Genomic DNA, 26,659 nt, shown 5'->3' with positions numbered 1-26,659 from the left:
CTAGCTAGCATTCACGGCCCATGAAGCATGAGGCTTCGAGACGTTCACGCTCATCTCCGTGGAGCCACAGGAGGAATGTAGCTGGGAGACAAAACTATTTATCTTCCTGCTGATTATTCCACAAACAAACAGGCTTTAGTTGAGGCTGTTTTTCTTCAGGTGCAAGGAAGGTGTGCAGAACCCTTGGCTTTCTCAGGCCACAAGAAACCTCTAACCTCCCCCATCCCTAGGGTCTGATAATCAGAGACCCCTCTGTAAAGGCACAGTCGTGGGAGCCAGTGTCGAGTCCTCTGGAAGCCTCTTTTTCTCTTGCCTTCCTGGCACAACCAGCGGTCCTCCTGGCTCTGGGCTTCACTCCTGCACCCTGTCGTACACGGTTTTGCAATTGCAAAGCAATGGTCTGAGTGCTTGAAATGAGCATCTTGGCTCTCCTATTTCAAATCTCTGCCTGTGTTGGAAAGGTGCTGTCTACGCGTCTGACACTAAATCATAATAGGTATCATGGAGTGTGAGGAGCCCTGCAGCTTCTGTGCGCATGGGCTGGCGACAGCCAAGCCTGCCCGGAAGAGAAGAGCCTTCTCAGTCAGGAACGTCCTCACCACTTAAAACTGCTGCTTCTAGAAACCCATGTGGCTCCTCACGGCCTGTGGATCTACATGCCAGGTGCAGCCAGAGACCAAGGGGCCTTTGTCCTCCTGTGGGCTGAATAGATAATTGCCACTGGTGTCCACCAGGGGCGCTACCTGTTCATAGTCTGGTCTCCCTGCACAGGGCTGACTTCTGTTCTCCTCTTGGGTCCTCTTGATCAGCCCCAGGATTGGCTGCTCGAGGCCATTCCCCACATACAGGAGACCCTGGAACCATCCCATCGAGGGCCATCCTAACCAAATGGCCAGTTGGTACAGATGCCACATCTAGGGGTCGAAACAAGCTTGAAATCTGAGCAGTGGAGCTCATGCCCTGAGCCACAACTGAGATCAAGTAAGAGGAAAATGCCAAGGGAGAGTCAGAAACTTAATTTTTTTTTTAAAGATTTTATTTATTTGAGAGAGTGAGAGAGAGAGAGAACACAAGCAGGGAAGAGGGAGAGGGAGAAGCAGACCTCCTGCTGAGTAGGAACTCCCCTCGCCCCTCAAGCCCGGGGCTCAATCCCAGGACCCTGGAATCATGACCTGAACCCAGGCACCCAAGAGGCAGAGATTTAAAGCTGACAAGTGACCATTGTGCAGGAGCAAGGACACCCCTTTCAAACCTAATAGATACCCAGCCTTGGAGATACCTCTTTGTAAGAGAAAAGTTATCGTAAGAACCAAATTGAAACAGATATGAGCAGCTTGACCTAATGAATCATAATCATCTAGAATCAATGGCTAAACCTATCAGTGTGGGTCATTAGTTGATCTCTTGACATGGCTGTTGGACTCAACTTATAGAGGCAGCTCATGGGAGCTTAGATCTTGGGTGGTGTTTCGACAAAAGTCTCACATTGCTGAGGGCAGCTATAACTCTAGGTGACCCGGGCATTTCTTGGTAATTCCCGAGGCCATAACGTCATTTCAGTGGTGGGGATAGGAGACTTAGCCGGAGAAAACCCAGCTCCAGCACGGGGACACTGGGCCTCTGTTCACCCTAGGCCTGCACCCCGGTGTCTGGTACACACCTCCCTTTGGATCCCGTACCCAGAGCAAGGCAGAGGGAGAAGGTAGACATTCATTCAGCAGGACTGTCTGGAGAGGATGCTGTGCCCACTTAGAGTGGGATGGGTCCACTTTGCCCTTTTGGCAGGAAGTCACAGCGCCTTCAGCTTGAAAGGGAGAGAAGGCGGCCCTGCAGTACAGGGAGTCCCGTCTCCCACCCAATGTCCGAGAAGCAGCTGTTGTCAAGTGGGGCTGGGAATATGCCTCATTCTGAACTTCGCCACCTCCCTGAGCGCCAGGCTGAACAATGCTGCTTCCTGCACAGGACATGGACACCTCCCATGGCCTTTAGTTCTCAAAGGAAGAAGGCTCTCACGAAAAAAAAAAAGACTCCAAGAAGGTAGGAGAGATCAGGAAGAGCATAATGTGGGAAAGTCAGAACCGCATGCTTGGAAGACTGGAGAACAGAATTTCTGCTTCAGCCTTCCTGGACCCTGGCTGCCGCCGCTGCCACCACTGCTGCTGTATTCTGAGCGTGGGGCTCTGTTACATACACAGCAGAGACAGCTGTGGGATAAGAATTTGCTGTCTTCTGTGGTAATGGCCACACAGAGCCTCTAACCCTCAGTTGTTGACCGGGAAACTGCACACCATCTCTTGTTCATGGGAATGGAGGGGTTGCCATTGGGTGGTTAGAAAAAAAAATCTGCAGATGGGTTAGAGAAACTTAAAGTTCTCCTCCTGCGTAGGGAAAGCCCCAGTTCTCCACCTCCTGTGCGTGTGTCCCTTTTACACTGAAAACTCACTTTAAGCACTTCTGGTTACCAAATTGGTGGGGGAGGGCTCCCAGCAAGCAGTTCTCTGCCACCAGCTGGGTGTCCTACAGACTGAACTCAGTTTGGATACTATCTCCCTGGAGATAGAGCATTAAGGGCTCTATTTTTTTTTTTAAGATTTTATTTATTTATTTGACAGAGAGAAATCACAAGTAGATGGAGAGGCAGGCAGAGAGAGAGAGAGGGAAGCAGGCTCCCTGCTGAGCAGAGAGCCCGATGTGGGACTCGATCCCAGGACCCTGAGATCATGACCTGAGCCGAAGGCAGCGGCTTAACCCACTGAGCCACCCAGGCGCCCCCATTAAGGGCTCTATTAAGATTAAGGGCTCAGTCCCCAAAGACTTTGCCCACCCCACTTCAGATGGCAGTCAGAGGTGGTAGGTCCCCACGTTACCAAAAACTTCTGTCCAACTTGGCTACAAATCACAAGTTCCCAAAACCCCCGCTTCAGGTTTGATTAATCTGCTCGAGAGCCGCACTTGGAGAAACATAATTATGCTCACCAGTCCACGAGAGCGAATGATAAAGGATGCAGGTGAAGAAGTACGTAGGTCGAGGTCTGGGAGGGTCCCCAGTGTAGGAGTTTCCTCTCTCCCTGTGGAGTTAGGAGCATGTTATCACATAGAGATTTACAAGAGTGTCAGGAGCCCTCTGCCAGGGATGGGGTCAGAAACAAACAGTAGAAAAGGAGATTCCCCTAGTGCTCTTAGCACTCAGACAATTGCAAGGCTTTTAGGAGCTCTGTGCCAGGAACCAGGGCAGGAATGAACATTTATGTTTTCTGTTGTCCCATAACCGGATGCCATTTGCATTACTGTAAACACCATAGATTTAAAACCTAAAAACAGTTGTCCTTGTGCTTGGTACAATGTGGGGCACCAGAGTCTGTCCCGTCATGAGAAAGTGACTGTCAGCAAAGGCTGGACTTGAGTAAGACCCACCTGGGTGGACTCTGGCTCCAACACCTACTGACTTCGATAACAGGCCTTAGACCCTTTCTCTTCATTCTGTGCTTGTCTGCCATTCTAGATTTTTTTCCAGGTTTCCAGCTGCAGGGCCTTCATACAAGCTGGGTGTTTTTTGGTTTTTTGTTTTTGGTTTTTTGGTTTTTGGTTTTTTTTTTCTGTCAGACATATCTAAGCCTCCTTCCTTCCTGTTCACTTGATAAAACTTATTCTTGTTCAGATGTCAGTTCAGACGTCGTTCTGGTCAGTAAATCTTTCCTAACCAACCCCCCAAACCTGGCTCAAGGTCCCTCATTAATCCTTTGTACAGGGGCGCCTGGGTGGCTCAGTCGGTTAAGTGCCTGTCTTCAGCTCGGGTCGTGATCTCAGGTGCTGGGATAAACCCCCACGTTGGGCTCAGCAGGGAGTCTGCTTTTTCCCCATGCCCCTTCCCCACCACTTGTGCTCTCTCCCTCTCTCTCTCATACACTTTTTCAAATAAATAAAATCTTTAAAAACAAAAACAAAAAACCTTTGTACAGAATAAATGTAATATTTTTATAATTATATAATCCTTAGGGCTGGGAGTATTTAAACATTTTGGATGCCACAAACCCCAGCAGCTGTCTGGTGAATCCCACAGACTTCATTTTGGTGGTTTTTTAGATGCATAAAATAAAGTAAAATAGATTACCAAGGAAGCCAATTATCCTTAGATATTATCCAAAAAAATTTAATTGGAATACAGTAATTTATCCACTTCTTGATGAAGGCATTAAATTATAAAATCTAACAGCAGGTCTAATAACCGTTGTAATTTTGAAATAATAATGAACATGAAGGAAAATTTGAGATCTTGGCAACAACTGTAATCTAACAGGAATATATCTGTGATTTCCTTTGGTGATGTCTCATAGGTCCTGCTAATTACTGCTACTGCACTTTGTTGCCAGCATTTGAAATGTAAGGCAATGCTCAATTTTAGGGAGAGATCCGTGAAAACAAAAGTGTATTTTTTTACCCATCCGTGTTCACAGATGTCTGTGGATTCATTCTAGAGCCCCTAAGAAGCCCTGAATTAAGAACTCTGTTTTAGGGGACGCCTGGGTGGCTCAGTTGGTTAAGCAGCTGCCTTCGGCTCAGGTCATGATCCCAGCGTCCTGGGATCGAGTCCCACATCGGGCCCCTTGCTTGGCAGGGAGCCTGCTTCTCCCTCTCCCTTTGCTTGCTATTCTGTCTGCCTGTGCTTGCTCTCTCTCTAATAAATAAATAAAATCTTTAAAAACAAAACAAAACAAAACAAAAAAAACCTCTGTTTTAGGAGGATTGAGTGGTTGGTGTGTTTCTCTCTCTGGGCTATAATCTCTAGGAGGTCCCAGACCGTGTCAGTTTGTGTTCCCCTTTATCCCTAGTTCCCAGTCCACATCCTGGTACCTAGTAGGTGCTCAATAAATACTTAACCATAGCAACTCTCAACAGCACTCTTCCTGTATGTCAGTCAGAATGTGTTTGTGCCTTGCATTCATTTACCCTGAAAGTTTTACCCAAAACTTTCTGGTGTGTCCAGAACCAAAGCAGCTTGTCTGCTCCAAAGTGAGAAGTGAACGGATGACCCTCTTGGATCTCTGACTCCGAAACCAGGGTAAGAATGGAGCCGGGAGCCTCCGAGGATGACAGAGAGGATTTCATGCCCCGGTTTCTGAAGCGCACTGACTCGGCCCAGGGCCAGGCTCACCAAATAGGACTCGTTACTGTTGCAGCGCCAGCATGGAACGACAGGGAGTAAAGGCATTGGGAGGGGGCACCCTGCACCACCCCATGTAATTCCAGCATCCCTGTGATGGATTGGGGGACCATAAGCTTAGACTGCATTTCTGAGAGGGAGAGTGGTGATAGAGCTCCATCCATCCAGAGCCTTAAAGGAGTGGGAGGCTGCTGTGGAAACTGTCTAGACACCTTACACTCTCCTCTGTCATTGAGAACAGAGCAGATGGGGACGGCTGAGGGGAGAAGGAGGCTGTGTAGTGATGCATAGTACCTGTGTGGGGCCGGTTTCACCTTTGAAACCTCGGAGTAACACTCCTGACATTTTTATTGCCATCTTGCGGATAGCGAACCAACGTGGGAGGCGTGTGTGAACAGAAAGCCCGTGACCTTCCCACTGCTCACCCACCACCTGCTCTGGTTTTAAGTGCAACAGACGGGGTTCTAGTTTAGAACCCTCCTCCCTCTCCGTCACTGGCCCAGTGCCGTGACTTGGGCTCCCTGAATCCCAGATCCTCGTCATCTTTAATGGGGAGAATTGAACCCACCACTCAGATTTAGTTGTGTGTGCATGGATCATCTGAGATGAGGGCACGGAGCCTGGCCCTCAGCATGCTTGGCAGCTCCAAACGGACATTATTGGGATGTCATAAAAACCCAACATGCCAGAGCTGCCTGGCTTTGATGTCCTCCTTCCCGGTTCTGGCTCAGTCCCTGTGCGGCTTCCTTTTTGTGAGCTCACTTGGGGTGGGCGAGGTGACACCTCAGAGCACCGGGATTCCAGGTTTAAAGTCCTACGTGGTCTGCTTTGGGGGATTTCGTGTTTACCTAGGCCTCTTTGATTCAGCCCGTCAAAAAGAAAAATCCTTCCCTGAGGCCATTTCTTTGGAAATTTCCCCTACAGGACTCCATGTTCAAGTGTTCTTAAGCTGAGCCGGATGATAAAGAAGTGACAGGCATTTAAGCTGTCTGAGGCAAGGCTCTGTGGCTCTGGGTCACTTGAGTGCATCCCTTCCACTCTGAGAGGAGATAGGGTTCCTTACCGTCCCCTCTCCCTGTCTGCCTCGGACATGACCCTGTGTGGTAGATGATGTCACAGATGCCCCCTTCCCCAGCCCCCTGGCCCAGGCACAGTGGGATTTCTGTTGAAAGAATTGTGAAATCATGACTCTGTGCCAAGTTGCTATGTTTGAACTGTGCTGGCCCCTGGAGTCTGGATCAGGAATCAGCCTGTTGCCTCCCCCGTGGCACTCGGGTGGCAGGTGCAGGGGGGAGACCGTCAGTAGTAGAAGGCGAGTTACCACTGACTTTGAAACGGAGCCTGTCCCATCAGTTTATCTACCACCCAGAAGGAAGAGGGGTAGGGGCGGGGCTGGAGGGGGAACGACCCTTTTCTAAGAACCATTGAGAAAATATCCTTGACATTGATTTAGAATCAGAGGACTTTGGGTGCGCTGCTAGAAGCCTCTTCATTATTTAACGAAGTCTGGGCTCCTAATTAAAGGTGGTTCAGAAGGAAGGCAGAAATTCTCAGAGCTGGCACCGAGCATCGTCTGAGATGCCTGTGTAAAGCAATCAGACGCCAGTGAGAACGTAATCAGGCCCCCGAGAAGGGGAAGGCTGATGGCAGGAACACCTCACAGGGGAAGATTTGTTTAGAGAGCCAGCTGTGGCACTCCCGCGTGGTTAAAAGGCTTTGGGTTTGTGTAAAAGATGACAGGCGCTCTCCCTGGGCTCGGCGCAGCTGCAGAGGTCATTTTCAAGGGTACTGGGCACCTGGTGGGTGCCTAGGACAGTGCTCCTGATGCTCATTTTAGACCGGCAGAAAAGTCAGCTGGCCTTAGGAGCTGGGCAGCTGTGAGTGACTTGGGCTGGGCAGAGGCAATGGGGAGTGGTGGGAACTGTGGCAAAAGTGAGCACCACCCTTGCTCTGAAGGGAAAGCTGCTCTGCCGCTAATTTAAAAATCCAGCTGTATGTGTAAAATATGCCAGTTTCTTAAAAACACTGTGTGCGCGTGGTGACTTCTCCCTGTATTTGCCACTGGGCCTGAGCCTCCCAGACTCTTGTCCAGCCCCACTCTTGTTTATAATCTTTGCCCCAACCCTGGGAGGAGGATTTTGCCAGATATCAGCCACCCATTGTACAGATGAGAACACAAGGCTGTGTAGGAGTCTGGCTCCAAAGCTCATGCTTTATCAGACCAGCTTTTCCAGGCTGTTCCATAAAATCCCTTAATGCTGTGTTTTATATGTTGCATCACAGTGATGGAAACTTTTTCCCAGAAAGCAAGCAGAACTTGGAAATACAGAGCACAGGGCTGTGCTGTCTGCTCATGTGCCTGTTGTTTGAAGGGCATCTGGTCACTTCGCCTCCCCCAGCTGCTGAGCGTACCGGCAGTTCTGTCCCCTCTGTAGACCCAACATTTTTTTTTCTGATTGGCAGACATCCCCTTGACAGAGATGTGAGTTAAAGCCTGGGGGACAGGATCTTCACACAAACTTGAGGCTTCTGAAGGTGACCCCAGGGATGGATTGTGTGACACTAAAATTCTGTAGACAGGAACTTTATCAGGGGTCCTGACTGAGGCGCTAAATACCTTCCCTCGTTCTGTGAATGCAATTTGAGGCCCCGCCGAGGGCACGAGTGATGACGAGTGTGGTCTCTGCCCGGGAGGCGCCTCCAGCCGGGTCACAGAGACGGAGAGGTGGGCTGCTAACGGGGACACGCGTGACAGGCAGGTTGAGGTGGGGAGCTCCGGGAGCCCAGAGACATCAGAGGGGAAGTGTGAGGCTGAATCCAGTCCTTCAAGGAGGCTGGGTCAGGGTGGGGTGGGCTTGCTGGCCAGAGAGAGGGATGGAGGGGTGCTGGCACACAGGACCCGTGCACCGGGGGATTCAAGCACGTAGTCCACCCACTCCCCGTACCATTCCTTCAGCCACTCTTTACTGAGGGCCCGCTCTGTTGTAAGCATGGGGATAATGTGGCCGGCAAGACAGCGCAGCAGCCTCGTGGATCTCCATGCGAGTGGGCACGTAGATTATTTATTACAGGTAATCAGTGAAGTCAGGTATATAATTCCACACTGGCAGGTGCTAGGAAGGGTCTCAGCTTTGGAGGGGTGAGTCTCGGGCTGTACGGAGGGGCAGCATCCAGTGCTAAGAACACAAATGTAGGTGGTGAACACACTTCAGATAAACCTTTGGCCTCCCTTTATCTTCCATCAGGGATCCACGGACCACTGACCCATGGGCCAACTTGAGCACAACATTTTGTACCCTTATGAGCCAGGAATAATGGTTTTATTCTAAGCTGGTGAAAAAAAAATCAAAAGATTTCCTAACACATGAAAATCCATGTGGGAACTATTTTTTTTAAGTTTAAGTAAATTGAATAAAAAATGACTAATATAGAGGACTTGGTATCTAAATACCGAGTAAACATAAAAAAGAAAATCATAATAAGCTGGAACATAGTGTCCATGAATAAAGTTTGACGGGTGTGCGTCCATGCTAATTCCTCTACATATTGCCTGAGCTAGTTTTGTACTCCAAGACTGAGTACGTAGTCTGGGACAGACATGGTCCTTGGGACGCCCCTCAGTTACTGAATTTCTGTCCGAATAGATGGTCTCCTTAGAGGCCAGACCTGCCTCTTGTGAGCTTCACTCACTGTTTTCTAGTACATTGTTATATACCTGAAACAATGTAGCATGGTTTTTCAATTCTCAAATAAAAATAAAACTTTTTTTATTTTTTTTTTTTTACAAAGGTCCTATGGGACAGAGATTCTCCCTAGTTATCATGTGATCCACAGAGTCTCCAAAATGATAATCTCAGCATTTAAAAAGGTGTGCTAGTTTTGAATACATATATATTTTTTCTAGTTCATTGAGACAGTGGAATTCTGTACCTGTATACCTTCATTCAAAACAGTGATGCCAGGCTCTCTTTACTGACAAGGAAATATTTTCACCATTTACTGCGTAAAACACAACAACAATGTAACAACTATAATATAAAACCATATCCCATTTACATCAAATTGTATGTGTGTGCTTTTCCTTGTGTATGAAGAGATGCCTGAATATGAGATCGCCAGAAAGTGAACAATGGTTATCTCTAGATTTTGGGATTGGGGGTAATTTTTTTTTTTTCTTTTAAGCTCACTTCTTTTTTTGTATCACTTGGGTTTCTTTTTAAAAACATTAACATGAATCATCTTAATCAAAAGGAAAACTGAGCTATTTTAATTTCAAAGAATAAATAAAAAGAATGGTTGCGTCCGCATGTGGGTGATAGAATTATTTATGTGGTGATGATCTAACTGTTGGAGATAGATGCATCCCCATACCGCTCACCACTAATTGGAGCAGAGGAGTGATGTCTTCAGAATAAAGGAGATCAAATAAGAACATGGTAGGAGGTGAGAAGAGAGGTAGAAATCGGGAAATCTGACACTGACACGGTCATCAGTGAGAGATGGAAGCTTTCCAATACTTGAATCTGCTTGGTTCATTATTGGCTTCTAGAAGGACAGGTGTAGATCTTTCCCTGATTCTTGTCTCCCCCACGTCCCCCCCGCCATGCTGCGTCTTGAGAAACTACAGCCACTTAGTAAGTTGGGCTATTTAAAAGCGGTGTATTAGCACCACCTAGTGTCCTTATCTTGTCACTGCATCCCCAGCGTCTCCCTGGAAGCCTCCCTTTGGATTCTTGTTTGATGTTCCTGTGGTGGTGGCATTTGCGAGGCAGGCGGCACGATGCCTCCCGGGTTTCTGCAGGGCAGTGGGAATGCCTCATTAATTTATCCCTTCCTTCCTGTCTCAGTCACACAAAGTGAATCTCTCCAGCTGAAGCATGATTTGGCAGTTGAAGAGCAAAAGGATGCCCCCCTGTCAAAATCAATCTCTGCTTGTCTCCAGCAGCCAGGTCCTTAAAGCTGGGCCCGTGCTTCTCTGGCAAGGAAAGCCATCATGCTATGCTGGGCAGCCTTGGGCTTGGGGTTCTTGGTTAGAAAATGTGGGAGTCTGGCTTGCAGTGGGCTGCTTACGATGTAATTGATCTTCTAGGAGACGCCAGAACCCAGCTATGGTCCCCTGACCCACGTGCTCCAGTGTGGCTCACCTCCTACACCCCAGACCTGAGCGTGGTCCTCACTGCCCCCCTCTCCCTCACATCCTTCCTATCCAGTGCATCACCCAGCCTCAGTTTTCCTCTAAGTGTTTGCTCTAGAATTCGCTGTGCTCAGAGGGTAAAGACCAGACTTTGCATCTGGGGTGAGGCCTCTCACTCCAGCTGCACTCTTTGCCTCTTACATCGTTCTCTGGGCCCGGATCCAGCCCTCCTGGCTTCCTTCTGGGCCCTCGGGTCTTCTCCCTGCTGTGGTCCGTTGACCTGCCCTCTCGTCCTCCCCTGGCTCCCACCGCTTTCATCTCCACTCACCTGTCGGCTCTCAGGCAGATGTGCCTTCTTCAGGGGAGTTGTTCACAAAGCCTGCGTCAGATCCTCCCCTAGTGTGCTTGGAAAACCCCTTGTGCCTCTCCTCATGCCCATCCATTCCATCCAGGTGTGTCATACCAGCTGCACCTGTCATTCTTTGCTGAATCCTCATCTCCCCTCTTTATTTTTTTTTTAAGATTTTATTTATTTATTTGACAGAGAGAAATCACAAGTAGATGGAGAGGCAGGCAGAGAGAGAGAGAGAGGGAAGCAGGCTCCCTGCTGAGCAGAGAGCCCGATGCGGGACTCGATCCCAGGACCCTGAGATCATGACCTGAGCCGAAGGCAGCGGCTTAACCCACTGAGCCACCCAGGCGCCCTCATCTCCCCCTTTAGACCAGTGGTTTTCAGCTGGGGGCGACTGGTCTTCCAGGAGACATCTGGCATTATCCAGGGACCTTTTGCATTGTCATAACTTGGGCAGGGAGCGTTCCTTGCATCTATTTGGTATAGAGCAGGGCGTCTGCCAAACATCCCACGGGCAGAGGAGCACCACCCCATCCCCACCCCCAAGAACGGAGACTTGTCTGGCCCAGGGTCAGTAATGCTGAGGCTCAGAATCCCTGCTGTAGCCCCTAAGTCCCCTGGAAGCAGGTTGATGGCCACTGGGAAGGAACACATCAGAGGGCCTAAATGTCACACTTTTAAAGGCCAGCTTGATAGTGTCGACCCTTGACTGGTCTTGTCTGTAAAGAGACGGAGAACCACCTGTCCTTTCAAACCTGCCAGCCACAGGAGTGAGAAGGAGAATTTGCCTGGCTTTCCTCATGCCCTCCAGCAGGGTAATCACATGAGGTGCTGCTCGTCCAGAGGAAAATCATCCACATTTGTGTCTTTGCTTTGAAATTCTCTAAAGTCTCTTTTAAAATTATATGTGTTTATACTCTGAACTATTTACAGCAATTTTTTTTAAGATTTTATTTATTTATTTGACAGAGAGAGAGGGAACACAAGCAGGGAGAGTGGGAGAGAGAGAAGCAGGCTTTCCGCTGAGCAAGGAGCCCAGTGCGGGACTCGGTCCCAGGACCCCAAGATCATGACCTGAGCCAAAGGCAAACGCTTAATGGACTGAGCTACCCAGGCGCCCCTACAGCAAAATTTCATCTACAATTTTAGTTTGTTGGAATACTCCACAGTCAAATGGCCTGGCTTCTTCAAACAAGTCACCAAGGAAAAAAGCCAGGGACTCTAATAGATTTGAAGAGTCTAGGTGTTATGACAACTAAATACAGCATGAGATTGGGGGGAAATGTCTAGAAATAATCATTGCACACCATCAGGGACATTTGAATATGACCTAGGTATCAGATAATATTATTTTCTTAAAGATTTATTTATTTACTTGAGAGACAGAGCAGGAGCAGGAGGGGCAGAGGAAGAGGGAGAGAAAGCTCCATCAGATTCCCTGCTGAGCAGGGAGCACAACGCAGGGTTTGAGCTCATGACCCTGAGATCATGACCTGAACCAAAACCGAGAGTCCGAGGCTTAAGCTACTGGGCCGCCTAGGTGCCCCTCTGATCATGTTATTGAATTAATGTTTATTTTCTTAGGTATGATAACCTTATTATGGTTATTGTCTTAGCTCAGGCTGCTGCAACAAACTGCGGTAGCTTGGGTGGTTTGTAAACAACAAATCTTTTTCCTCCTGGTCCTGGAGGCCAGCAAGTGCAAGATAAGGCACGGGCTGATTTTCTGTCTGGTGAGAGCCCGCTTCCTGGTTCATAGATGGCTGTGTGCTCACGGTGTGAAGGGGTGGCATGGTTCTCTGGGGTCTCTTTTATGAGCGCATGCATCCCGTTCATCATGAGGGCTCCACCTTCGTGACTCAGTTTCCTCCCCAAGACCCCACCTTCAAATACCATGACTTTAGAGGTGAGGCTTCAGCATATGGATTTGGGGAAGAGGGTGCAAGTGTGCAGGGCAATGCAGTTAGAGGAGAGAATGGCCCAAGTATGAGGGAGTGACGTGTCAGCAGGTTTGCGAGCTGTGTCCCGTGATTTTGCAGGAAAACAATTATGTGTGTGAGAGAGAGGAGGGGGAGCATGGGAGAACACAGGTGCAGACTGTTAGCAGCAGGTGAATCTGGGCGGAGGGAGGACGGCTGTGTCCTGGACGGACGCGTGCGCTGGGCGGGGAGGCCCTGAGTGCGCGCCTGTGCTTGTCTTCAGTTTGCAGCTCTCCGCCGGTCCACATGAAGGTGCAGCCTCTGAACCAGACTGCGCTGCAGGTGTCCTGGAGCCAGCCTGAGACCATCTACCACCCGCCCATCATGAACTACATGATCTCCTACAGCTGGACCAAGAACGAGGATGAGAAGGAGAAGACGTTCACGAAGGACAGCGACAAGGACTTGGTAAAAGCTCCCTGTTGTGCGCAAATGTTCAGAACTGACTTGCAGTTCCAAGAGACCTCCCTGTCCCCCACCCGCCCCCCCCCGCGTGTCTGTCAGGGGTGGGGGTGGGGATGGGGTGGGGCCCGGGGCGGGGCGCGGGGTACCTTCTCTGTGTCAGCGCAGCTCCCTCCACCCGCGGAGGGCGCCCCCAGCCGGGGCTGTGCTCTGTGGTGCAGCAGCTGCTGGCGGGGGCGTGGCCCGATCCCCCCCAAGGACTCTGTCCATCATGCCCCTGCTGCCTAACTACACCGCCAGGAAAACCGAGGTCGTTTCCCTGGAATCGGGCTCTTCTAAACGGATTGCTTGTTCTTTCATTGGAAAAACCACCAACCGCAACACAGAGCTTCTGTGAAGCACTTTTTAGTGGTTATGGTTATTGTAAATATTAAATGAGCTATGCAAACGCACGGCAGGTCCTAGCACGTAGTGAGTGCTCAATAAAGGCAGGCTATTATTCCTAGAATTCTTCCTCCTCTTTCCCCGCGCCCCCGCCCCCCACCTCCTGCTCTTACAGCCACCTTGACCAGGCATTTGTCCACCCTCCCCTCCACTCCTTTTGTGTTCAGTCAGCCTTACACATGACCATTCCACGGAGGATCCCTGGGACCATGTGATTTTTAGTCACTGTTCTCAGGATCTCAGACCCTAGACAATCTGACCTCACTTTGAGCTGTTCATGCCCAGTTCTGCTTCTCATGTGAACATTCCCATCAGTGTTTAGTGCCCAACACCCAGCGGGGCCCTTGAGAACAGATGTTTGCAGATGCTGTCCTCTCGGCTGGAAAAGCAAATGCTTCCAACAAGCAGGAGGCTCGAAGTCTTTGTCTGGAAACTCAAAGTGACACATTTGGGTTTGAAAGCCTTGCACTTATTGTTGATCAAAAAAAAGGCTGTGGCATAATGAAAGCGTAATTGTATGTACGCACAAAAAATGTAGGAACACCAAGTGGGGTTCTTAATGATGGTTATCGCTTTTTTTTTTTCTTCCCAATACAGAGTCCTCAGGGCCCATTCAATCAGTTATGGGATAATACTTTTCATATTCTTTTAGATGAAGATTCCTTTACTTCATTTCCATTTATATTTTCAATTTCCCCACTAGACATTGTTATCTGGGTCACATTAAGGAATGACGAGCTTCACGAAATCAGAGAGAAATCTATTGAAAGGCACCCAAGGTTATGATATGTTTTAACCTTTGTCTTGTCACCACTGGAAGTCCGTAAGGGATTTTCCTCTTTCTGGAGGAAAGATGACTTGCATTCATCAGCAGAAACTGTCCAGGTGCTTATGCGGTTTCCTGTTCTAGGTGGAAAATAAACATACAAAGATAAATAGACACGGGCTGGTAGTGAATTCTAATAAACCCTTGCGTAAATGGAGCAAAGATTTGGCTCTGCATGAAGACTGAACGGGGGTCAGAGGTTTCGAGAATGAGGCAGAAATTAGTTTCAGAGAAAGGGAGAGATGGCGAGAAAAACATGCTTTGACAGCAGGTTCTTTTTTACAGAATTTTCTAAGGGTGGATGTTTTCTTTGGGGACACACAAAACGAATTTCCTTAACTCCTCAAGAAGTCAAGAGTGCTGAGTTAGTGGCAACAAAGCTGTTCTCTAACTTACGGTGGCAGTGGCTCTGAAACCTAAAAGCCCAAGTCCTTCTTTCATGGCCTTGCTGCTGGTGGGGCAGGTGTTACTACCTGCCTTTTCCAAAATAAAGAAATGAGTCTTCCAGTGAGATAACTTGACCCTAATCTAGTGCCGTCCCCAGGAAGCCATTCGCAAGGCCACAGCAGCAGGTGACGTGAGTCGTACTGGCACACCTGCTCAGAGCATTTCACTCACCACTCAGCATTTAAGCTCCGAGAACTGCTTTTCGTATTTGGCCCAAAATGTACGTTTCAGTGACGGGACACTTCATCCATTAGGAAGTCTTTGAGAATCCGTTTATTTCATTGTGTGTTGCTTGAGGAAGCAAGGGCTGCCTGCTTTTCAGGAGTTTTCCGTTTTCTCCTTTTCAGAGGCTCTTGGAATAATAAAGCCTTGGAAGAGTGGGAATTTGGATTTGGTTGGTGACACCTGACCAGGAGTTGGCAAATCATTTCCTAGAAGGAACCAGATAGCAAAATTTGGGGGCTTTCAAGGTCATAAGGTCTTCATGGCAGCTACTCAACTCGGCCATTGTGGGGTGCAAGCTGCCACAGACAACATGTAAATGAATGGATCTGACTGTGTGCTAATAAAATTTTATTTGTAAAAATAGATAGTGGGCCAGATTCGTCCTGTGGCTGTAGCTTGCTGACCTCTGTGTTAGACCAGGAGTGTTTTTTGTTGTGTGGTGTGGGATACCTGTGAACAAGCTTTGCATGGTCTATGTTATGGAGCACTCACAAGAACTCTGGGAGGGTGCCACTACTCTTTCCATGTAACAGTTGAAGCTGGCAGAGAACAAAAGGACACTGAGCAACTGACTTGGAATCACGCCGCTAGTGAGTGATGTGACAAAGGTAGATCTCGTGACATCTGGCTTCTAGTCAGGTGATCTCTCCTGGCATTGTGCCCCACATTATCCATCAGTCAAGGTACAGCAAGGCCTTTGAACTGCAAAGAAACCTACACACCAAGATTTTGTTACTGATACTAAGATCTCTGCATGGTTCTGAAAAGTCAGTCTACTTGATAATTCTAGAGTCTGTTTAGGGTCAATAAGGATAGTCTGTAACTACACAAAAGGTATGGTCGTTACGGAAGAAGCCCAAGTTTAGTGAGTGGAAAGAAGGCTGGGGACGTGTTCCAAACAACAGTCAAGAACGAGTCAAGATGGATTTTGTTACGTCTGTCACCCTGCACATGTCAGTGTTGAAAACAGACTCCCAGCCAGTTATTTTTGAACTTCCTTCCCTTTCAAAGTGAGCCTATGGTCCATAGGGAAGCATCATGGCTCTCAGGCTTGGTCAGGGGACCCAGGAATTTAAAAGGACTACTTTTCCTGATTTTAGGTTCTGCTCTAGAAGGTAAAGTATGTAGCAGCCTTCAAAACCAAGTCACTACCTTTCCTTTCTTCCCCTGCAGAAAGCCACCATTAGCCATGTGTCCCCTGAGAGCCTTTACCTGTTCCGGGTCCAGGCGGTATGTCGGAATGACATGCGCAGTGACTTCAGCCAGACGATGCTCTTCCAAGGTAAGGCTCATTCCCATCCTTCTGGGCCCCGGTGGCCCTGCGCCCTTCCTACTTTACGCTGCCTTCGCCTTTCTAATAAGAGACCTGGACCAAAGAAAATAAACCCGGCCTAAGAGTCAGGGTGGGGTTTTAAATCTGCCTCTTAGGTTAGGGGTTTCATAGGCCAGAAGACAGGGGAAAAGAGCAAAGTGTTGATTATTTTTTTTACTACTGCTGTTTTCCAGCTGTGGGGAACCAAGTATTTGTCTAACACTGTCATTGTGAAATCACCTCCTGGTCATGTGTTTGGGTTTCTAGCCTGAATCAGTTAGTTGTTCTCTTAAGAAGTAGAGCACAAGTATCCGGCCCACTCCTTGGGCTTGCAAGCCACACAAATGAGCCACTTACAGGATCCCACGGGCTTTTACCTGCTGATACAAGGTCTTGTAGAAATTTCCAGGGCCAGGACTAACGTGAGGCAATAGAGGCATTAACCTTGGTGCAAAATTTAAAAGAGCACCAAAAAACTCAGTCATCAGATACATTATATTTTTCAGTTAAAAAAAGAAAAAGTTTGTGGACAAAATGCCCAAATCTTTTTTTTTTTTTTTTTTTTGGTTAAGATTGTACTCATTTATTTGACAGAGAGTGAGCACAAGCAGAGGGAGCAGCAGGCAGAGGGAGAGGCAGGCTCCCCACTGAGCAAGGAGCCCGATTCGGGGCTCAATCCCAGGACCTCAAGATCATGACCTGAGCTAAAGGCAGACACTTAACTGACTAAGCCGCCTAGGCACTCCCAAAATACCCAAATTTTAAATAAAGATAGGATCCACTCTGTCTCACTTGTCCCAACCTAATCCCAGCCCCGGTTCCACTGAAACTTTATTGACAAGTATAGGCAGCTGGGCTGTGGGCCATAGTCTGCTGACTTGGTTTGATGACATACATCAAGACCAGCATGGAGGGAACACTAGAGTTTTGCCTCCTGCTCTGCCAGCCTAAGGTCCTCTCTGATAGGGTCCTTTCCTTCCGGGATCCCCAGTTTCAGAGAAACCTCCATGCCAAACCAGTGGGTCTTACTCTTTTGGAGTCACATATCTAATGAGGGCGTTGGACCTTGTGTGTAGAAAATGCCAGAATTTTGCATCCAGCTTCAGGGGCCCCGTGAAGCCCATCGTCTGTGGACCAGCAGCACCAGCATCATCTGGGAGTCCCCGAGAAATGCACGCATCTGAAAGCCTCCCAGAGCAATTGCATCAGAATCTGAGGGTGAGGCCAGGAATGTGAGTTCTAGCCAGATGGCCCAGGTTACTGGCCTGCCCAGTGAAGACTGACATGCTGGTCCCGCAGTGGGGGCCCCAGGTTTGAGTCTGGCTACCGCTCAGCATTGGTGGGACTCAGAGAATATTGATAAGTTTCTCAGAGCTACAGTGTCACAGTCTGAAAAGGGGTAATAGTGACAGTACCCCTGTCACAGGGGCCTCGTAGAATGACGTGCAGTGAAGCTCGTTACGTAGTTAGCAGAGCGCCTGGCACCAACTGTAGATGTCCCTTCAGTATTCAGTTTGGTCTAAAAAAATAAGAAATGATGAACCCTGGGCAGGAAACCCTTCCAGCCTTTGATTCCCTCTAAGGAGCCCTCCTAGCTTTACAGTTCGGCCTTTAACTGTTTGCTCAGGTTCATGTTACGTCTTGCTTCCATTTAAAATAATTGAAATGAGCAAGGCTGGGGTTTTTGCCCACATAAATCACGCTCGCCATGGCCACCTATGCCAGGTGTCTTGGCGGCTCTGCCCATGGTCCAGGAGGAGGGTCCAGGAGGCTGAAGCTGGGCCTGTGCCAGCCTAAGGAAGAGAGAAGGGGAGGCCACAGTGGGAGCTTGCTGAGGCCAGGGCCCTGGAACTTGGGACACATAAATCATGATTAAGCCTCCGGTGTGCTCTGACCGAGAACCCGGGCTCTGCAGAATGCTTTTCCTGATTAATAGGCCCCCGAGCTTGCTCGTTTCTGCGTGGACTTTGAAAAATTAAATGTTTATAATGTAAGGTAATGCAAAAAGGCCTTGTCAGCTCTAAGTTCCAAGCATGGAGTGTTTAAAATGTTTAATCACAGAGACTTGTTGGCAATGGCCAGTGTCTCCTTTGTGTACGGACTCAGTCTGTTTAGAGGTGGATGTGAGTTGACGCGTGTTATATATTGGTGTTTGTCCCTATGTGTAGACAGAGGGCCCTGGTCCTCCACTCCTCCCCGAGATGGATTTCACATCTTCCCTACAGCAGCCGGAAGGCAGTGTACCAACTAGACCTTTGGGTAGGCTAATACACCTCTTGTTAGGAGTCATGTACAAATTTTTTTTTTAAAGATTTTATTTATTTATTTGACAGACAAAGATTACAAGTAGGCAGAGAGACAGGCAGAGAGAGAGAGGAGAAAGCAGGCTCCCTGCTGCGCTGAAGGTAGAGGATTTTATCATTGAGCCACCCAGACGCCCCCCATGTACGCATTTTTAAAAGATTTTATTTATTTTTGCGAGAGAGAGAGAGAGAGAGAGTTCACGAGCAGCAGGGAGAGGCAGAGGGAGAAGCAGGCTCTCCACTGAGCAATGAGCTCGACATGGGGCTCAATCCCAGGACCCTGGGATTATGACCTGAGCCGAAGGCAGATGCTTAACCAACTGAGCCACCGAGGCGCCCCCAAATATGCATTTTTGAGCAGTAGGGCCCCATACACAGCACTGCGCAATGAGTAGGACTTAAGTCTTGAAAGGGAAAGGAGAGCGGCACCTGGGTGGCTCAGTGGGTTAAGCCTCTGCCTTCAGCTCAGGTCATGATCTCCGGGTCCTGGGATCGAGCTCCAAATTCAGGCTCCCTGCTTAGCAGGGAGCCTGCTTCCCCACCCCCCCCAACGCTTGCCTCTCCACCTACTTGTTATCTCCGTCAAATAAATAAATAAAATCTTAAAAAAAAAAAAAAAAAAAAAAAGAAAGAAAGGGAAAGGGGAAAAGCGTTGAGAATTTCACAGAAGCCTTGCTCAGAATAATGGGGTTTCCCAGTGATGAAATTTACAACTGGTTTGAGAGCATGAGGTAGCCAATGTACTCTTTACATTATGGTAAATATCACACTATTTATGTTCTGTATAGCATAATAAATGTTACCTATTTGCCTTAGTGGGGTAAATATAATAACAGCAGTATAGCAAGTGGTATCCGCAGAATGGTTCACGGTTACAGAACATTTTCCCATTAGTTACACCATCTGACCCGTGGCAGCTTGTAACGTGTGTGTTATTTTACAGATGGAGAAATGATTTCCTAGGCAGTGAACTAACTTGCAAAAGAAATCACTTGGCTACTAAGCGGGGTCTGAATTTCTTATTCCAAAACCCAGTCATTTAAACACAGCAACAGACCACCCCAAAGAGTAAATATTACCCTGTACCCCCAGTAACTCACCAAACAGATGGAAAGATTGATTGTGTATTCAGAGCCTGTCTGCAGTTCTCAACAGTCATGGAAAATCATGGTTCTGTAGCTTTCTCTCCAAGCCATGGACCCATCAGGCAACCTGAAGCCAATGGATTCTCTCTCAGCATGGCTTAAAATAAATAAGCAAAATACATAGAAAGACAACCAATTATATCCAAGTACCAAGTATAGTTGTCAAAATATTTTAAACAAATTTGAAATGTAGTCATAGATGCTTTTATTATTATTATTATTATTAAAACACTGAATGACAATCAGTAGGGTCTGTTGGCTGCTGTGATTTCTGAGTAGTGATGAACATAAATGATACTGCAAACTAGCTATGATAAATATATAAGGCAATATAAAAACATCTGACTTAGGTCAGAGACAAAGTCTCTGGTCCCACTAGGGTGGCTGAGAATTGTTGCCTGCTTTTCATGGTAGAAGGAAGCCTTACATGTCAGTGAGAGCTTAATGGGAAGTCAGATGCCTTTTATCCCCGGTCCTTGGATCCCATGGGCACCAAGTTTAGCATTTCAGACCTGAATGGTCCTGAAGAAACATCCTAGTCACCCTGGCTTAAACCAGTTAGTTATTCCCAGCTGTTTGCTTCCAAGGCTGCTGTGTTTGACCTAGTTGTCCTGAATTCTAGATAGGTCTCTTCTCCACGTCTGTCTCTTCACACACTGGACTTCACAACTATGCACCGGGGATGTATGGTTAGGTCGGGGGTTACAGACCCACATACCCCTGAGGCTGCACGGGAGCCTGTACAGAGGAGGGGAGGATTATCCATGGGAAGTCAGAGATCCTACATCCACCAAAAGGAAGTGAGGGACACTCAGCCCTTGCAGGAAGGAGACTTCAGTTTTACCGAATTGTGACTTTTCAGAAAAGCGGGAAATTGGGAATTTTTTGAAGACTATTGCAACAGATACCTTTGTGAAAAGTTTGCAGGCCAAAGAAAAACTATGTCAGTCATTTGCCACTTCTGGCTTAGGTAAAAACTTAAAACAGGTACACATATTATTTATTTTGGCATTTTTCCGGGGTCTGATTTTTTTAGTGCCATGTATATATAGGAAGTAAACTTTTTAGTTTATATAACAGTACTGTTTTTTTGAGAGTTATCACGAAGAGTCAGTTTTTTTTTAATTATACTGTTCCCATTACTCACAACAGCAAAGCAACCCAAATGTCTACCAACAATGAATAGATAAATAAAATGTGTTATATGCATACAGTGGAATATTATTCAGCCTTGAAAAGGGGACAAATTCTGACACACAGTCCAGCATTGTATGAACCTTAAAGACATTATGCAAAATGAAATAAGCCAGTCACAAAAAGACAAATATATATGATTCCACTTACATGAAGTAGCTAGTGAAACATATAGAAAGGGTCGGGGAAAGGGAAAAATGGGTATTATTTAATGGATACAGAGTTTCTATTTTGAAAGATGAACAAATTCTGGAGATTAGTTGCACAACAATGAAAATATACTTAACACTACTGAACTACAACTTAAAAGTAGTTAAGATGGTAAGCTTTATGTTATGTGCGTTTTATACAATTAAACTTTTTCAGTTCTCCTGTTTATAATACTAACATATGGTCAAAGAAAACTACAAGGAGTGAACACCAGCATAAATATTGTGTAGATCATATAAGAATTTGACCACTAAATGTAATCATGGCAATATCTTATTGGGTTTCCAAACTTAAGTAGAAAAAAATACTTGACTATACACAAAAGGTGAGGCAGGCAAATAGAATTAAATTATTGTACAGTTCTTATGTTTTTAGCAAGTGGTAAAATACTGATTTAAGGTATACTATAGTAAATTCAGGATTCATATTATAATGACTGAATGGATAGTAAAAGACATTATAAACAAAAAATAATGGGGGGTGGCTCAGTCAAAAGAGCATGGGACTCTTGTTCTCAGGGTGGTGAGTTCAAGCCCCATGTTGCATGTAGAGATTACTAAAAAAATAATAATAATAATAAATTTTAAAGATAGATAAGAGGAAGGAATAGTAATAATATGATTCCACTTCTGTGAAGATCTAAAATAGACCAAACTCTGACAGAGGTCAGAATTGTATTACCTTTTGGAAAGGTGGGGACGTACACACACCTGCTGGATCCTGGAGAACATCTATGTCTCAGTACAGGTGGTAGTCACAGAGGTGTTTACAAAGAAAATTAGACTATAGGGACACCTGGGTGGCTCAGTGGGTTAAGCCTCTGCCTTAGGTTTGGGTCGTGATCTCAGGGTCCTAGGATCGAGCCCCACATTGGCCTCTCTGCTCAGCAGGGAGCCTGCTTCTCCCATTCTCTCTGCCTGTCTCTCTGCCTACTTGTGGTCTCTCTCTGTCAAGTAAATAAAGTCTTTAAAAGAAGAAAAGAAAAGAAAATTAAACTATACACTTAAGATTTATTTGTTTACTTATGTAAGCTATACTTTAAAACAGAAAGCAATTAAAAAACTCAAAAAACTGAAACTAATAGCTTAAACTTAAGAGCCAGGAAACTGTATAGCATTCTGAAAGTTTTTAAATGATTCATAAGCTAAGAAGGGTTTTACATTTTTAAATAGTTGGGAGAAAGTCTGCAGAAATAGTGTTTAGTGACATGTGGCAATTGTATGTAAAGCTTAAGTAAAGTTTTGTTGGAACAACAAAAAAGGTGTATTATTCACAATGTAATTTCTTTGTTTCAGCTAATACTACTCGAATATTCCAAGGGACCAGAATTGTTAAAACAGGAGTGGTAAGTAGCAGATGGTAATTGCTTTGTCTGGCCCGTTGTTCATTCACATGCAGTAAAAACTTTCACCACGAGGTGGCAGTATGATGTTGTTAAACTGCTCACGAAGCGGTGAAAATAAAGAAACCCTTACATTTTTCACTGTTCATAATTCAGTGTGTTATGAAAAAAAGCTTTGCGACCGAGTTAAAGCAGTTGTGTTATACTGTATATTTCTTACCAAGATAAAAACTGTCTCGATTTTAAATTATCATCTGTGAGATCATACAATGTAGGAGTACTTGAAAAGGAGTGAAAAGGTCTCTTCCAAGCTCTTCACTGACATATGCTAAAGTTCAGAGGCTCTCACTTCCCAGCATTACGTGGATTTGCAGATTTCTGGAGCTTCAATTAATATCTAAGCTTTGTCATTTCTAGTGTGAATAACAATCATGATATTAATGATAGTGTTGGTGATGACAGTCTAAAATTTGCTGGTGTTTCCTGGGTTTTAGACACAGATTATTTTATTATTTTATTTACTCCTGGCTGCATCCCATGAGATTGATATTACTATTGTTCCCATTTTACGGATGAGGAAATTGAGGCTCAATGAGTTAAAAGTAACGTACTCAGCATCCCCCAGACAGGGGCTTGTCAACTCAAGCCCAAACCATCTGACTTCTCTGTTTTGGGCTCCTTATCTTACGTGGCATTTGGAATTTCATTAACCAACTTTAGAACCTAACATTTGCTAACTCGGCCATCCTTAAACTACAAAGTTTCCTAGCTACAATATGGTGATAATGGTATGAAATCCAAGTTGTTCTGGCTGTGTTGTTTTCAACTATAGAAGTGATGGGATGGAAATCTGGGTTCTGTACACCAGGTTATAAAAACTAAAATTAAACGGATAACTTAGAGCAACATTTCTTGTTTTCCTTGAGGTACCATATGTGGCTCCCACACGTAAGCACCAGTTTGGTGTGGTAGGAAGAATAAGCTGAGGCTCACACACAGGCAGCCCTCCCTCCAGCCCTCAGCATCTCTGTGCCTCGGTTTCCTGACCTGTAAAATGGGATGATGAACCTGCTTGCCTTCAGGGTAGGGTGTGAAGGCCTGGCACACAGTGGGTTCTTGTTAAATGGAATTTCTCATGTTGCCATATACGTGGACATAGATAGACCATGTAGACCCAGAGATTCTGGAACTTCTGGCAGCCGTGCAGGGCCCATCCTGAAGGCACACGGCTGTCAGCCAGTTCTCAAAGCGGGCAGTGTGGAGTGTGGCTTCTTCCAACCCTGCTGCTGCTGACTCGGGTGGCCACTCCAGAGGGCTTTTCTGGACCTAATTGCTGTGTGCTCTCCGCAAGGGCCTCTGGTGTATGAAAAGGCAAGGGCGCCTGTGTCTTCCAGGGTCACACTGGGATCACTCAAACATCTGACGTGGCCAGTTTATTACTTGGTTGTTATTTGTTTTTCCACCAACTTTAATAGTACTTACTCTTCTTTTGATACCTGGCTTCCTCCTAAGCCATAGCAGTGAAAAGTTGGGTGTGACAGGCTAGTTACGTTTTTTAATGCACTGCAAGTAACTGTGTAACCATTAAGACCAGAGATGGTTGTTCACGGATCGCCTCGTGTCACCTTTGGCACTGCTCTTTGAGAAACCCTGTGAGGAGAATCAAAGATGAGTAAAACTCATTAAGGGCCATAACCAGGGCCTCTTTCCCTATCCTGATGACTCACGCCGCTCTGCTCTCTCTTCTCTCCCCTCTCTTGCCCTCCCCGTGTGACCCCTTGAAGCCCACAGCGTCTCCTGCCTCGTCAGCCGACATGGCCCCCATCAGCTCGGGCTCTTCCACCTGGACATCCTCCGGCATCCCCTTCTCATTTGTCTCCATGGCGACTGGGATGGGCCCGTCCTCTAGCGGCAGCCAGGCCACCGTGGCCTCGGTGGTCACCAGCACGCTCCTGGCCGGCCTGGGCTTCAGCGGCGGTGGCATCCCCTCCTTCCCCAGCACGGTGTGGCCCACACGCCTGCCCACGGCCGCCTCTGCCAGCAAGCAGGCCGTCAGGCCCGTCCTGGCCACCACGGAGGCCTTGGCTTCCCCAGGCCCCGACGGCGACTCGGCACCGAGCAAGGACAGCGAGGGCACAGAAGAAGGGGAGAAGGATGAGAAAAGTGAGAGCGAGGACGGGGAACGGGAGCACGAGGACGAGGGGGAGAAGGACCCTGAGAAGAAGAAGAGCGGGGTGACCCACGCTGCCCAGGAGCCAAGGCAGGACGAGCCCACCCCCACACCATCGTCCGCCAACAGGACGGCCGAGGAGGGGGGACATCAGACTCTGCCCGGGCCCAGGCAGGACCGCACTGCCGTCCCCACAGACCAGCCCGATGACGTGAGGGATGCCCGCCCTGGCCTGGACTCTGGCTCGGTCACCTCCACCCAAGTGCCCCCCACAGTCACAGAGGAGCATTTCCAAGGGAGCGATTCCAGGAGGCCCCAGATGCCATCGAAAAAGCCCATGTCCCGAGGGGACCGATTTTCTGAGGACAGCAAATTTATCACTGTTAATCCAGGTAAGTGGCCCGGTCCTCATCTGAGGATGGGATGGGAGACAAAGCTCCAGAAAGTGCTTAGTCTTCCTGAGATCGTATATGTCCCTGGCGTAAGAGATGTTTGTGTGTGTATTTATCTGTCTGTCTGTATTTTTTATTATAATAAGAATAACTTCCTCTCTCATTGTGGCTGGAATAAGTCCTGCTGTGATATTTGTTCCCTTAACAAATCTACTTACTGCAGAATAACTCTGAGGATTTAAACTACACAATGAGGGGCGCCTGAGTGGTTCAGTCGGTTAAGCATCTGCCTTCAGCTCAGGTCATGATTCCAGGGTCCTGGGATCGAGCACATGTCAGGCTCCCTGCTCAGTGGGGAGCCCACAGTACTCGCCCAAGCAGTGGGGCTCTCTCTGCCAGAGTCCCGTTTGCCGTATGCAGTACCCAGCTGATGGTGAGACCGGGCCGTGGCTGCTCTGGCCCCCGCCCTGAGCTGGCGATCCCCGGTCACCCCGACCCGTGGTGCTTCTTTGCTCTATCCTGTGCTCAGATCCTAACAAACCATCCTGATAGTCTGCGAGGCAGCCGTGTGCATGAGGGGTTGTGATTGTTGTGAGGGGTTTTCTTAATAAGAAATTCTTCTTTTTGCCAGACTACAAGATGTTTAGCAACAATTTTTTTTGCATCTAAGCTGTTGTGGAGTTATAAGAGTGCAAAAAAAAAAAAAAAAGCAACTGGTAAATATTTATTTGCTTTTGCACTTGTAAACATTAAAATTCATCTAAAGCTGAGATCTCGTATGTTAAGATACAACTTAGAATAAATTTTCATGTTTTGAATTACGTTCCTCCTTAAAGCTGGTATGGACTCGTTTTTTGAAGTTTGGGTTTCCTGTGGGTGTTGCTCAGTTTGTCCCAGTTTTCGGGAAAGGTGTAGAGTAGCCTTCTGTAGAGTTGAGGGATGGAAATAGCGGGCCACTTACAAAGCCGTTTGAAGCCATTCCGACACGAATGGTGACATTTCCTCTAGGAATTACTGTGAGACAGTAAATTTCTTACATTTGAAGATATTAAAGAAATACTTACGGAGTACACTCTGTGTACTGGGCACCGCATGAAGCATTGGGAATGGGACCCAGATCAAGGCAGGCCTCTGTTCTCCGTTCTGTTCTAGCGGGGAAGCTTGGGGATATTTCAATAAATGAGTGTGTAACATCAGACAGTGGCAAGTGCTAGGGTCGGGGCGGGGGGCAGGGGGGCATCAAGAGGTCGAGGAATGACATTTGAGGGGAGACCCAATGGTGACGCGGTAGCCATGCAGAGAGCTGGAGGAATACAGGTGCAGAGACCCAAAGTCGGGATGAATTTGGAGTGGTGGAGATGCGATCCCAGGGCCAGTGCATGCGGACCCTGGAGAGTCAGGAGGAGGGAGAAGGGATGAGTTCACAGGCTGGTGAGCTCAGACAGGAGGGGCCTCATGGTCCATGCTGAGGACTTGATTCTAATTGAAATGGAAAACCAGTGGTGGATTTCAGCGGGGGACTGGCTCGTCTGATTAACATTTTTGAAAGATCCCTGTGGCCTCTTTGTGGAGGGTATACAGGGGAGGCAGGAAGAGACGCAAGAAGCCCAGTTAGGCGGTG

The 26,659-nt window shown here is 47.4% G+C and overlaps 1 protein-coding gene across 3 annotated transcripts in view; it reads left to right on the top strand.

Moving 5' to 3' along the window:
• The window catches only part of PTPRG (protein tyrosine phosphatase receptor type G), a 709,729-nt gene that overhangs the window by 589,755 nt on the left and 93,315 nt on the right, over positions 1-26,659 (top strand). For all 3 annotated transcript variants that reach the window (XM_044253275.1, XM_044253276.1, XM_044253274.1), the window contains exons 9-12: positions 12,850-13,034; positions 16,144-16,252; positions 22,430-22,479; positions 24,261-25,038. In XM_044253275.1, coding sequence (XP_044109210.1) covers positions 12,850-13,034; positions 16,144-16,252; positions 22,430-22,479; positions 24,261-25,038 — 1,122 coding nt within the window. The remainder of the gene's footprint in view (positions 1-12,849; positions 13,035-16,143; positions 16,253-22,429; positions 22,480-24,260; positions 25,039-26,659) is intronic.

Source organism: Neovison vison, chromosome 6 (assembly GCF_020171115.1).
Source record: "Neovison vison isolate M4711 chromosome 6, ASM_NN_V1, whole genome shotgun sequence".
NCBI lineage: Eukaryota > Metazoa > Chordata > Mammalia > Carnivora > Mustelidae > Neogale > Neogale vison.
Note: the sequence above shows the minus strand (reverse complement) of the source record. Positions and strands in the feature narration are given on the sequence as shown.